Source organism: Actinia tenebrosa, unplaced genomic scaffold (assembly GCF_029948245.1).
Source record: "Actinia tenebrosa isolate PJP-AT-01 unplaced genomic scaffold, QUT_ActTen_1.0 PGA_scaffold1__47_contigs__length_23844297, whole genome shotgun sequence".
In the NCBI taxonomy this organism is placed as follows: domain Eukaryota; kingdom Metazoa; phylum Cnidaria; class Anthozoa; order Actiniaria; family Actiniidae; genus Actinia; species Actinia tenebrosa.
In genome coordinates, this window is record NW_028292578.1 from 431,840 (window position 1) to 445,523 (window position 13,684).

A 13,684-nucleotide genomic window follows, 5' to 3' on the forward strand; every position below is an offset into this window, starting at 1 on the left:
ACTTTACCGTTGATATTTGTGAATTATTCTGAGTAATGTGTGCTAACCCTGTATAAATAAGTCTCTAAATTACCAAGGAATAAAACGCTTTTCAACTAATTAGAAAATTATGACATGAAAAAGAAAGGCTTTAGTTTTGACAGCCTTGGAGAACGAACGGGAAGAGGGGGGTAGGTTGGGATGTGGGGTAGCTGGTCAATGTCATTTTAGAAATCCCAAATCCCCTTTAATAATTATTTTCAAAATTAATATGGAAAAACCCCTATAAGGTAAATCATATTTATTTATTTATTTGAAGAAAAAAAACAACAAAAAACAAAAAAAAAAACAACAAAAAACAAGAATCACAAACAAAACATTTTTGCAAAGTTTATTTCAAATCTACAGGTCAGACAAAAATTGACCACTACTCATAAGTATCTATAAAGTGGGGTCATGGATTGTAAAAATTGCTGTATTTTGGTATAATTGATTTGCAATTGGATTAATGCTAATTGCTCTTGAATATTTAATGAAAATTGTGCTTGATTCGCTTGATAAGAAAAATAAAATTAGATTAAAATATAGCATTTTTTACAACACATGATCCCACTTTTTGATGATCTACTATTTTAAGAAAATCGAAAATAACTGTCTTCCTTTTCTACTCTTTCCCCCTAGATAACTCACTGTTAGTTCACTTTTTGGTTTGATCTGGCAGACATTTATCATGTTCACCTAGTCTTCATGTATCACAATACCAGCTTGTATAATAAAAATGAAAAATGATTTAATATGATAATATTTTCCATGTGATAACTAGTATTATGACAGTTTTGCTCTCTTTGGTGCCTGTAAAAACAACGTTTAAAAAATTAGTCAGTTTAAAACTTTATAAGATCCTCTTTAACATTTCACTTAACTACAAAATTATCATTAATACACTTCTCGTGCTTGATATGAAGTTGATAACAGGTATGTTGTGCTATAACCACAAAAGTGCTAGTTACTGTAACATTAGCTATTGTCATTATTATGCCAACCAGAGATAGATTCACTGACGAAACAAATGAATGTGACAAGAACTATTGTGATAATGGTTGGCAAACTAACATTACAATGCTATGTTAGCAAATAGACCTAATCTACTGTTTTCCCATTTCAACCATGTGTCATTCCCTAGAGTAATATTTCTTTGTTTAACAGTTGTACATTAGAAGACACATGAATTTGGATACAACTCGAACAAGGAATCGTATTCTCGAGAGAATGACATGTGGTCTGAAATGGGCAAAATACTATGCCCAAATGGATTAGGTCAATGCCAGCTCGTGGTATAGACATGCATTGCAGTACACATAAGCCTCAAATGGCTCAACTGAAAGTTTGGCAAAGGAAAAATCTGCTCTGATAGATATTACTCACTCGGGAATGAGGAGGAAGCATACTGTCCTCTCCAGATGGAAACATTATCTTCTTTGCTTTTGAGATAACTTCATCATCCTGGTGATATCAATCAATCAATCAATCAGTGCAGTGCCTGTAGTGGGTGTGTGGGCCACAGAAATTAAACAAATTAAAGACAGAATTTAAACTTTAGCAGTATACCTGTAGCCATGGATGTTTCAGGGCTTCATCCACTGTGATTCTTTCATCAGCTTTTACTGTTAGTAACTTCTTAACAAGATCTTTTGCTGTAGGGAAATAGGAGTAGCAATTCGAAAAATGACTCCAAAATTAAAGAAAAATAACTATCGATAACAGTCCCCTTCAGAGTTCCCTGTGGCATTTTGAAAGGCAACCATGCCTGTGCGTCAATGTGAGGTGGCTTTAGAATAATAGAGAACTCCTTTAAACTCTTAGGATAATTATTTATGTCTCCATCATTGCAACGTCACCACCGTCCCCATTACCTTTCAAGATGGCGCAGAGAACTGTGAAGGGGACTATTTTTTATTGTAAAATATGGGGAGTCATTGCCGATCATGGTTAATATATAATATCAATATATTACTATCAATAGTTATTTAATAATGAGTTAGCAACAAATTATGCAGTTAGAGAGTGGCATACCTTCATCACTTATGGGATCCCAGTAGACCTTATGGAATTTATACAGCCCTTGACATATCTGCTGTGTTAGAGTGAAGGGTTTTATTTCATCACTGAATGGTGGATAGCCTGCAAGACTGGAAAATACAACAGTTTAGAGGTTGACCTACTAAACAAATAAATGAGATACCAACCACAGTCAGAGATGGCAATTCATTAGGTCAACCAACACATGAACTGCTTGTCAGCAAACTTGAAGTGAGCACAACTCTGGGATGCATTATCACTGATTTCATTGCTACCTATCCTCGCCAGACACAAATCTAGACTTTTAAGCTAATAGTTTAGTTTTCTGTTAATCTTAAATATCGAATTTACCAAACCCGGCTTCTTTGATGTCTGTAACCAAGTGCAAAGTACAAAATGCATGTCGAAGGGTGCATACTAATGAAATCGGTGGTAAAATGTCAAAAGTGTATTTTGCAGAGATCTTCTTGCATGAAAATACATGACACAAGAAACATAATTATGATCCCTGACAATATTCACACTGTTAAAACTGGCCATCAAAGGCTCAAAACATATTTCCCTCATACTAAAGTTTTACAATAATAAGTTTTTGTCTAAACATGTTATATTTTTTCTAAATAATCACCAGACAAAGAGCATAACTCCAAGACTCCAGCAGTCAACAGCTTTCGAATAACCCCCTTGTCCTGAGGAAGCCAGGACTTCTGGTGCCAAGTAGCTTGGTGTGCCGCACAAAGTCTTCATCAGACTTTGCTCTCCAACCATCTTTGATAGTCCAAAATCAGTGACCTGTTAGATTAACAAGATGAAGGGTTAAAATCACAAGAAACAAATCCTTTTTTCCTGTCCTTTGGTACATGCTATTTCAGGTAAGCCTTTCTAAACAAAACACAAGTAAAATCCCCCCCCCTGCATTGAAGATACCTTGATTAATGTGTCATCCTTGTCTGATGCTAACAAAACATTTTCAGGCTGAAAAATAAAAGTATAAGTTGACTTTATATAGGGATTTATCAGCATACAACACATTTAAGATTTGTGTTAAGCAAGCCATTGATTGATTACCAAAGATTTGCTTTCATATCATACTATTATGTTGATGGCATAGAATAACATGCAGGTAAATTAAAAAAAAGTATTATGGTGGTTGATGAGATGTTATCTACCAAGTTACATAAGGCAATAAAATAAGCAAACACTGACCTTCAAGTCTCTATGTGTAATCCCTTTGTCATGAAGGTACTGTGAAATAACAACAGCATGTTTATTTACATGTAGGTATAAATAAGTCCAAATAATACTCACTTCTTAGTAGACCAAAATACTAGTTACTAGAATTACTGATTGTATACATAAGTATTTCAAGGGAAGATAATCCATAACACTGAACATTGCTATGTCCCACAAGCTTGACAAATAATCTAGAATATCTCAGAATCTAAAACTCTGATTGCAAAAAATTGATTGTATATTGTTTCAATAGTTTACAGTCCTGTGAAAAGAATAGAGAATTGCCTCGTAATCCTTGTAGTACTCTCTAAAACAGATACTGTACTGTGTAGTTGTTTGTGGAACAAGATTTAAATTCAATTGGGAAAACTGCTGCAACAGTGATTGGTTCACTATTGTCTGAGTCTGAACTATTCGCATACGATGTTGCCTACGATGTTGCTTGCAATGGGGAAATCACACCGTGTCCACCCATGCAATTATTATGTGTGACGTACCCTGTAACCACCTGTGCGCCTGCTGCATTGCAGAAGTAGAAACAAGTTCTACTTTCGTGACACTGCCACCATAGTTGCAAGGGTAGACACATGGTGTGATTTCCCAGTGCAAGCAATATCTCAGACAATTCCCTTACTGCATCCCCTTACCTTGACAGAAATGAAAATTTGGTAAAAAAGTAATTTAACACAATTCTCCTCAATTCGTCTTTGGTTTTTGATCCTGTCAAACAGTTCACCACCTTCAACTAATTCCAAGACAATGTAGAGGTTATCTGGAGTCTCGAATACATCTTCTATCTTGATGATCGTTGGATGATCTAAAGCTTTGAGAATTTCTACTTCATCTTTGGTAGATGCTGCCTGTGTGCTGACTGAGAACTGCTTTTTGCTTATAATTTTGACAGCATGTCTTGAACAGTTGCCTTTGGTGAAACATAACCGAACCTCTCCACATGCACCTCTACAAGATTAGGAAAATGTATGTAATTATGTTTAGAAATAACAAATAATATTTTATGTAAAGAATGAGATCCAAAAGTTGTTGCTAGTAGGTTAACAGCCAATAACCAACCATGTGTTAACCATGTTGCTAGTCTACTCAAATACCCTGACACAAAAATAATCTACTAACACTTTACCAACACCTTATACTGTAATAAATTGCCCTACATTACCAAAACTTTATTGAAAACCCTATTGACATCTTAACCAACACCTTACTGATAACCCTACCAACAACCTTCTGATACCCTATCAGCACCCTATCAATGCCCTACCCTACCAACACCCTACTGACTCGAAACCTACCAACAACCTACTGACACCCTGCCAACAACCTACTGATACCCTATTAGCACCCTATTAATCCCCTACCCCAGAAACACCCTACTGACTCCCTACCAACAACCTACTGATACCCTATCAGCACCCTATCAATGCCCTACCCTACCAACACCCTACTGACTCGATCCCTACCAACAACCTACTGACACCCTGCCAACAACCTACTGATACCCTATTAGCACCCTATTAATCCCCTACCCCAGAAACACCCTACTGACTCCCTACCAACAACCTTCTGATACCCTATCAGCACCCTATCAATGCCCTACCCTACCAACACCCTACTGACTCGATCCCTACCAACAACCTACTGACACCCTGCCAACAACCTACTGATACCCTATTAGCACCCTATTAATCCCCTACCCCAGAAACACCCTACTGACTCCCTACCAACAACCTTCTGATACCCTATCAGCACCCTATCAATGCCCTACCCTACCAACACCCTACTGACTCGATCCCTACCAACAACCTACTGACACCCTGCCAACAACCTACTGATACCCTATTAGCACCCTATTAATCCCCTACCCCAGAAACACCCTACTGACTCCCTACCAACAACCTACTGACACCCTGCCAACAACCTACTGATACCCTACCAACAACCTTTTGATACTCTATCAGCACCCTATTAATGCCCTACCCTACCAACACTCTACTGACTCCCTACCAACAACCTACTGACACCCTACCAACAACTGCCTGACACTCTACCAACAACCTCCTGATACCCTATCAGCACCCTATTAATCCTCTACCCTACAAACACCCTACTGACTCCCTACCAACAACCTACTGACACCCTACCAATAACTGCCTGACACTCTACCAACAACCTCCTGATACCCTATCAGTACCCTACTGACACCCTACCCACTGACACCCTATCAACACCCTACCCTACCAACACCCTTCGTACCACCTTTCCCTACCAATACTCTACCAACACCCCACATATTTCCAACACAAGGGAACAAACTGTACCACAAAACCCAGATCCTGTACATTGCCTGCATACAAAAGAATTGACTTACCTGCCCAACACTTTTGACAAGATATATTTAGATTTGAAGCCCTAGAAATATAAAGGACAAAAATGACAACTTGAGGTTCAAGTTTGTGAATGAAAATTCTTCATTTAATAATGGTCTTAAATAACAACTACTTATTTCTTCACATTGTTAATTCCAAACTTAAAGGTCCTCACCTCAGGGAGGGTCTCTAAATCCTGAGTTGCTTTTCCCAGCTCTTGAAAGATGTATGCTGGAAAGGTAACAATCGTAGCAAAGGCATAAATTGTAACCCAATAAATGAATCGTAATATCTTATATCTAATAATACTTACCCTTGTTTGATAATACTGACAGACTGATTTCATCATTATTATGTATAACATGGGTTTGGTTTCGACCTAATCAAAAATATCATGATTAGGATTAAGTACTAGAGTAACTTTAACTTTTATAAAGTGTTTCAATATAATGATTAAATTAGGTCTTCAACAAAACTGACAAAATATTCTCTACCATAATTCCATACCAATTTTTTCTCCATTCAGAAATGTTCCATTAGAACTAAAAAAAAGAATACAAAAATTTAAATATTCTTTATTAAACTAATGGTGATTCATAGTATTGGGAAACTCAATATGAAATGTTAATGTTAACTAATGTTAACTAGAGTTATATACCTTAAATCTGTCAAAAACATGTCATATGATCCACTATTATTCTTTTCCTAAAAGAAGTTCAACAATAAGATCCAATCAGTACTACATATATATACAGGGCTGTCAACCCCCAAGATATTCAAATCTGGAGAATTGATAGGGAAGGGACATGACGTCACAGCGCGTCAAAAAGCGCGCGAAAAGACGTCTTTCGCTTTGTAACATTTGATGCGATTGGTTTATTTCTGACCAATCAGATTATCACTTATATTACAATGGCCTGCTTGCAAGAACAGTTCATGAGGAACGTTTTGATTTTGTTAGCGATATAAAATAACACAAACAACATGAAATAATTGGAATTTTATGGTTGTGAAAGTCTAGTCTCACAAGACAAGAAATGGTCAGCTTCGGGGATTATCCGGGAGATTTGATACTCTAATCTGGAGACCGGGAGACACGGTCCAAAATCTGGAGACTCCCGCTTTATCCAGGAGAGTTGACAGCCCTGTATATATAGCTGTTGAAACTCAAAATTAGGAACCCTGCATGGGGCCTTCCCCTTAGCGCACATTGGACACAGTGGGCAATGATGCATCCAACGAATTTAAATTGGGGTATAGTAACACACAACAAAATCATGCAATATCATTCCAATATGGTCTCTTCCTTTGATAACCATGCCTGCTATACTAAGAATTTGGGTCAGCAGTTTTCATTATAGTGCAATCTGATTGGCTAAAAATGTCAAAATATTGCAAACAACATTGCAGCTGTTTTCACATGATGAAATTTGTTGCATGCAGTGGCATGTTGCAGAAGTAGAGCGTAATTTAACTCAAATGTTGTGGGCAATATAAAATGTTGTGTGACAAGTTTCAGAGGTGGACAAATACTGCAAAAATCTTGTTGTACACAATATTGCAATACCATGTGTCTGCTCCTTTGGTCTATCACTGTCAGACCCTTCCTATACCCATTGTTAACTACATATCAATAGCACCAAGCTTCTAAAATCATGATTAAATTATGATATCTATAGTCTGTTAGAGACCTGTACCTACCCTATAAAGCTTGTAATGTTTTGTACTTAATGCTTGGTAGTGAGGGTTATTTTGAAAATCTCTTGAATCAAACTGCATTTTGTTCATGGACCCACGACCAAAAGAATAGTCATCATCATACAGCTCTACACAAAAAAATAGGTGCTTAAAGATCGCATGTGGCCCCTGCAAATGTTTACAGGTTTGAATTTGAACTGGTCATGAGGGAGATGGTTTTGTTTTCCTTAGAGTCTCAATGTTTCCCCAGGGGAAGCTTCGCTTCGCTATACTGCAATCAAGAAATATTGATAAGTCAGTTTATAAAATATAAGTAAATTTAAATAAATAACTTTATTGATTTAGCATGCAACATTTTTTTTCACAAGTTAAAAGCCTTCACTCTGTTTCAAGGTAAAAAAAAACATTAGAGTAGTTACAGTCAGTTGCTAGTCAAAAGGAGTCCTGAAAAATGTTCGGCTTGATCAGGACATATCAATGAAAAAGAGGTAGCCAATGAGAATCGTTAAAAGAGATTGTACGACAACACATACATACTAATGAGCCTTAGCTTCCTCATGAAATTTTGCTTTCCGTCCCCACTCCCAGTCCCCAGGGGGTTTCTTGTCAAATCTTCTCAAAACAAAAACACTAGTCTTAAAAAAGCCTTGAAAACACTTCCTCCAAATCTCAGCGACATTGCACGCCACACAAGCAGTGTTAAAAAATACTTAGCTTCTCATTCCTTACAATCTAATAAAATTCAATGATAAAATAAGCTTGAGTAAGGCGAGCTTATACACGTTTCGTACCATGTGCTTGACAGCACATTGACTCGTAAAAACTTGGCTTCAGCTCAAGCAGAAAGGATCTCAGTCCAAGACCAAACCTCTATCATTAAAGTCTAGATTAAACACTGGACATCTCTATCTTACCGAATAGCTTGAAGCCTTTTCCAATAGGATATAATCGACCCCAAGGTTGAGGAACATTTTGTTCAGTCTCCACAAGACCATCGTCAAGTCCATCGACAACGTCTTGTGTAGACACAGTGTCAAGAGTAGATGGGACGGATTGGCTTTGACTTTGGGAAGAAGAAGAGTGTGAGCTTGGATCGCCACTACTGGAAGAAGTTGTTGGTGCACTCATACCGGTATTTACGGTATGTTCTCATGAACCTTCACAAACTTCTGAAGCAAGACCCCGGGAATAACGAAAAGGATTGTGGGAGTAATCAAGTCTCAGTGACAGGGGTCGGGAGGGTTATAGAGTGGCAGCCTTCAAATTTTATCAATACTCTGAAAGAACCCCTGGTTTGATCAAAGTCAGTGCAAAACTAACTCAAAGCTTGAATTGGATTTAGTTTGTTGGTAGGTTTTGCGAAGGGAGAAAAAATCCTTTAAGAAAGCACAGGAAGCCCAAGCACTGTATCTGTTGGAAATTCTTCCAGCTTCAGCTGTTGTGTCAAAACATGGGACAATCACTAGATGAAAGCTCAATTTAGAAGTTGATTTTTAAGGAGGGAGGAAAACTGGAGAATGCAGAGAAAAACTCTTGAATCAAGGGAGAGAACCAAAAAACAACCACACCACCCATGTTTCTCACCAATTGCCCTCCTTCACTATGACATCACATCAAAACAATATTCAACAATCTATTGTTTAAACGCAAAGGATCATGGTCATCGGACGGGGTCAAATCAATGCAAACTAACCAAAAATTGTTCTAAATCCCGTATCATTCCACGAAGAGAAGTAGAATAGCCAGCAAACGCTCAGAATATTTTTTAGTACATATTAACACATATTATATCTGAAAACCAGGCCATTCTAGATTAAACTGTTTCGCTAGGAGCAAATTTAGTTGAATTTTCTATTGGATTTGGCGATTCTATCCCCGACATAAACAAGCAGTGACGTCATAGTGAATTAGGTCAATTGTACTGACTCATCCCCAGTCATCTCTTATCTTAAGAGCGCTTACAAAGGGTCAAGGGAAGGGGGAAAGAAGAGAGATGACGTCTCTTCCTCTTCCCTTTGCATTCATAAGAGAGATGACTGGGGACAAGTCAGCCAATTGTAGATGAAAAGCATTTGACGTTATTGAAAATAATATGCTGTTTGCAGATACAACATGGCCACTCATATTGTAAACTTTAGTCCTAACACTAGAATAACAACCAAAAAAAAACTGAAATTAGTTTTGAATTTATGTTTATTAGCTTAACTCTCAAACTCTAACTCATAATATGAGGGGTCAAAGACATGTATTCGTACATAACCATCTTCACCTCCACTGCTGTAGCTGTAAACAAAACAAAACGAGATAAGAATTAAATGGTTTGCAAGCATTTTCAAGAGAGTCAAAGACATAGTGGCCATGTTGGTGGTATGGTAGCAATGGTGCCAAAGGCCAGGTGACCTCCAGTGTAATATAATTCATGCTTGTCTTTTGTTATATCTATTGTGACTTGCTCCATAAGATTTTAAAGCTTGTATTGTTTTTTGGTGCTGTGATGACAGCTGTGCTGTATGGATTATATTACACTGGAGATAGGCCCAATGGCAATGTTACAAGCTGTAACTTGCCAGTGAATAATATTACTACTGTTCTCATTGCTACACACTGATCAAAAAAGCATTCATGACATGGAAATTGGGCAATAGACTATCGTTACTTGTAATCAAATAAATTGTTTGATACCTTCAAATAAACTGATTTAATGGTAGTGTATGATTTCCATGTTATGAATGTTGTCTCAGTCAGTGCGTAGGAATGAAAACATTATGTACATGGTGTTGAGTTATCCTTACCTTCGACCATCTGGATGAAAGGCAAGACTGTTGATTGGCCCAAAATGACCTTTTACTCTGCCAATCTCTTCCTCGAAAATAGTATGGTAAAACCGAGCATCAAACTTCCCTATTCTTGTGGAGGTTGTGGTGACCTCCATGGCTTCTTGGCCACCACCTATGCAAACCTGAATACAGAAAAAAAGTTTATCTAATTTTACTATTTTTGCAAAGTCAATTTAGTAAAAGTAATGCATGTCATTCTCTCAATCTTTGACATTTTTTTGATTTTTCAAAAGAACAAAAAAAAAAAAAAAAAAAACCAGTATGACTAAACCAAAGATTCCCAGTTCTTTTGGTTCCAAAACTATTTGCAGAATCTGACATTTTTTGAAACCCATATGTCCAATGGTTTTACTGGCACATGTTACATAAATAGCCCACGACAGTAGTCGAGTAGTCCTTTCAAAAATTCAATTGAGTGAGCACAAAACAATGGCTCCAAAACAAGGTTGGACTTGATGTGTTCATACATTTACTGTATTTATCAGGTACAATTCATAGTCACTAAAGCAATTCCAGGCAAGGTCTATTGAGTCTGAAATTCCATGTTTTTATATTAAGCAAACCAGGTCCTTACATGATTCTTGATGGGCGATAATGCAGCTGAGTTGACTGGTCTCTCAGTCTTGTAGGTCTTCAAGTGATTAAGGGTATTAGTGTCAAACAACTGCAACAAATGCAATTCAAAATCATCAAACACAAATTAACTTCAATTGGTTTCCAGTCAAACTAAATCTTTTTTTATGGAAATAATTTATTATTTGTCACTAGTTGAAAGGAACTCGGAAAAAAATCATAGTCCCCTTATAGGAATCGAACCCATGACCTTCCAGATGCCGGTTGGATGCTCTACCACTGAGCTACAGGAAAGACTATGACAAACGGCCTGCACACTGCTAGGCTCTATATGTCCAGATTCAGTTCAGAATCCTTCTGGTATGATGTATAATTCTTTTTTTGTTGGCATCCTTGACATGTAGGGGGAGGCGATTAAAGATGGACTCTTATTTTAAATATAAATTAATAATAAATGATATTTATTAAGATCTAACCTTGGCAGTAGTGTCTTTGGATGCTGTTACAAACATAGTACCATCTTTGTACATCTGAATATCATTTATAGCCTTGCTATGATCCTGAACATTGTTGTAAAGTTTTTCCCCTGACTGCAGAAGATAAGAGACAGAAATGAAGATTTAGGTAAAAGGAAAGGACTGTTGAGAGTGCAAAGAGCATTGAGACTAAGTTGATGATTAAAAAAATTGGTGTCAGGAGACCCCTTCAACTTACTCCCTCCATTGAGTCTATAAGGGAGTTTTCACTTCTTTGAAGAGGATAGGGCTGGAGGAACCTAGGGAAGGGTCCCATCACCCTCCCCTCTCTACCAAAAATATATATAAAACTTTACAAATAAAATTCATAAAATGTCATACCTTTGTGTCCCATTGGATAAGTTCTCCATTGTCATGCCCTGTGATAATCATGTCATCTAGAGGTCCCCAGATAGATGATGTGACTTTGGAATGAGGAACTGGAATGCTAAACACTGGTGTGTTAAAATCTGCAAGAGAAGAAAAACTCACATTAAGGCTTTTCAGTCTAATGGTGAAATAGTATTAGTAAACATTGCATCATCCTTTGCTTTGATTGGCCAGAGTAACAGATGTTTAGAGAAGTATTGGTAAGAGGACTTGGCTCTCACTAGTGCAACCCAGGTTTGATTCCCAGACACAAATCCATATGTGAATAGAGCTTCCAGTTGGTTCTTTCTTGTGCTTCAAGGGGTTTTCTCAAGATTCTCCAATTTTTCTCCCCTGACAAAAATCACAATCCAATCCACTTTTAATCAAACTCTTGAAATATCATTAGATCTTATCCCTTAATTACAGACCTAATTACACAATTGAGGTTTACCCTGAGCAATAGAGAATACTCCATTTTACAGCTCCATTCAGTGACCAAGAATAATAGTTCCTAGCTGAGGCTGGAGTTACCACGCATGATAAACATAGTGTAGTTTTGCTATGCTCGGAAACTCCAGCCTCGGCTAGGAACTATTATTCGTGGTCATTGAATGGAACTGTAAAACAATTACACATGACTAACCTTGTCTGATATCAAGCATTATCATATGGCAGTCATGACCCATTTGCTTGTCTGTCGTAAACACAATTTTGTTTCCACAGTATGAAAAGTTACACGTCCTGACTGCTGTCGATGTTTCAAATTTTGAAATAGTCTTTCCCAGTTCACAGTCCCATAATCGCAAACTGTTATCAGCTGCTCCGGATGCGAATTTTGTCGACTCCCCTGATTGTTGTTAAGTTAAGGATACAAAAGGTTTAAAGAGCTAGGAAGGGATCTTCAGGAAATGTCAGACAAATAATTCTATTAGAGTCTGTAAGACTGAAGACTGGTATACTTTACTAGTTTTATTTCAAACAGCAACATAAAAAGTACTTTCTTAGGTCTTGGAGAGAACAATGAGGAAAAAAATAGGCTAGATAAAAAATGCCTTTGACTCATTAAATATAGTTGTTTTCATTTTATTACTTTTCACCCAAGCTAGACCAGAATGCAACATGTTCTTACTAAGAAGCATTACACTAGGCCATTACACTAGAGATCAATAAAAAACATTTAGTAATTCCCCTTCCTATAAACCTTTTACATTAAACAAGGATACAGTTGATGTCAAAGCACCACACAGCACCACCATGACCATTATATGTGCCGAGTCTTTCACCATTCAGAGAATACCAGACGTTTGGTTTGGTGTCTTTTCCAGATGAGAACAGAAGATCCCCCATGCGATTGTATTTGATGAGAGTGATGGACCTCTCATGTCCATGGAGTACGATAGGTTTCTGTATGAAGGTTCAAAGGTTTTTATTTTCCACACATACAAGAGCAATATAATTTGTGTATATTCAAAACAATGAATGAGAATAACTAAACATTTATAAAGCCAATGAATCTTAAATCTAAAACACCACATCTTGTTGGAATCAAAAAGAAGCAAAATTAATGTGAGATTGAAATGTCCCAACTTTCACTACAAAATGCTAACACTAGAGTCAAGACTTTGTTGATCACCCTTCCATTGCGATTCTTGTACAAAAAATTATCATTCTGTGGCTTAGGAATTGAATATTATCAAGAAAATCAATCTTCACGTGTTTTTAGATCGAATGATCATTACAGTAAAAACTTCAGTGCCGTGAGTCAAGAGTCGTTTGTCAAGGAGAAAAAACACGATTTTGAATAGAACTTCAGCACAGAGGCAAAATATAGCGATTCAGTTTCAAAAAAGAATCATCAATAAAACTCTTACCATGTTTTAATCTAGATTTGACTGCCGTATCTTTGTAAAAAGACGATTTTTTTCCGGCAAATTATCCGAAAATTCGCATATCCACGAATCACGTTTTATAGGAATGAGCACGTCGTTCCTTTTGACCAGCAGCGTTTCCATTAGAC

At 37.1% G+C, this 13,684-nt stretch overlaps 2 protein-coding genes across 2 annotated transcripts; both read right to left on the reverse strand.

Annotated features, from left to right (window-relative positions):
* Nucleotides 1-354: 354 nt before the first annotated feature.
* On the reverse strand, nucleotides 355-8,554 carry LOC116295913 (serine/threonine-protein kinase Chk2). The gene is made up of 15 exons (XM_031703867.2): nucleotides 8,285-8,554; nucleotides 7,374-7,498; nucleotides 6,331-6,377; nucleotides 6,180-6,214; nucleotides 5,986-6,051; nucleotides 5,848-5,903; nucleotides 5,675-5,715; nucleotides 3,939-4,251; nucleotides 3,265-3,303; nucleotides 2,986-3,033; nucleotides 2,687-2,850; nucleotides 2,053-2,168; nucleotides 1,588-1,673; nucleotides 1,405-1,482; nucleotides 355-831 (listed from the first exon to the last, which is right to left on the reverse strand). The coding sequence occupies exons 1-15, from the start codon at nucleotides 8,496-8,498 to the stop codon at nucleotides 805-807; spliced, it is 1,455 nt and encodes a 484-aa protein (XP_031559727.1). The 5' UTR covers nucleotides 8,499-8,554; the 3' UTR covers nucleotides 355-804.
* Nucleotides 8,555-9,545: 991 nt separating this feature from the next.
* Nucleotides 9,546-13,650, reverse strand: LOC116295922 (eukaryotic translation initiation factor 3 subunit I). Its single transcript, XM_031703880.1, has 8 exons — nucleotides 13,539-13,650; nucleotides 12,891-13,071; nucleotides 12,311-12,514; nucleotides 11,638-11,765; nucleotides 11,257-11,370; nucleotides 10,782-10,871; nucleotides 10,163-10,329; nucleotides 9,546-9,653 (listed from the first exon to the last, which is right to left on the reverse strand). The coding sequence occupies exons 1-8, from the start codon at nucleotides 13,539-13,541 to the stop codon at nucleotides 9,572-9,574; spliced, it is 969 nt and encodes a 322-aa protein (XP_031559740.1). The 5' UTR covers nucleotides 13,542-13,650; the 3' UTR covers nucleotides 9,546-9,571.
* Nucleotides 13,651-13,684: the final 34 nt, after the last annotated feature.

What these genes read in the sequence shown, in the direction of transcription:
- LOC116295913 (XM_031703867.2), bottom strand. Translation starts at nt 8,498, where the DNA reads ATGAGTGCACCAACAACTTCTTCCAGTAGTGGCGATCCAAGCTCACAC. An exon ending in TTGTCAAAAGTGTTGGGCAG is followed by an intron (nt 4,252 to 5,674) that starts GTAAGTCAATTC and finishes CTAATCTTGTAG; the next exon opens with AGGTGCATGTGGAGAGGTTC. An exon ending in AGGATGACACATTAATCAAG is followed by an intron (nt 2,851 to 2,985) that starts GTATCTTCAATG and finishes TTAATCTAACAG; the next exon opens with GTCACTGATTTTGGACTATC.
- LOC116295922 (XM_031703880.1), bottom strand. An exon ending in AATGCTTGATATCAGACAAG is followed by an intron (nt 11,766 to 12,310) that starts GTTAGTCATGTG and finishes CTTCTCTTGCAG; the next exon opens with ATTTTAACACACCAGTGTTT. An exon ending in TATCGCCCATCAAGAATCAT is followed by an intron (nt 10,330 to 10,781) that starts GTAAGGACCTGG and finishes TTCTGTATTCAG; the next exon opens with GTTTGCATAGGTGGTGGCCA.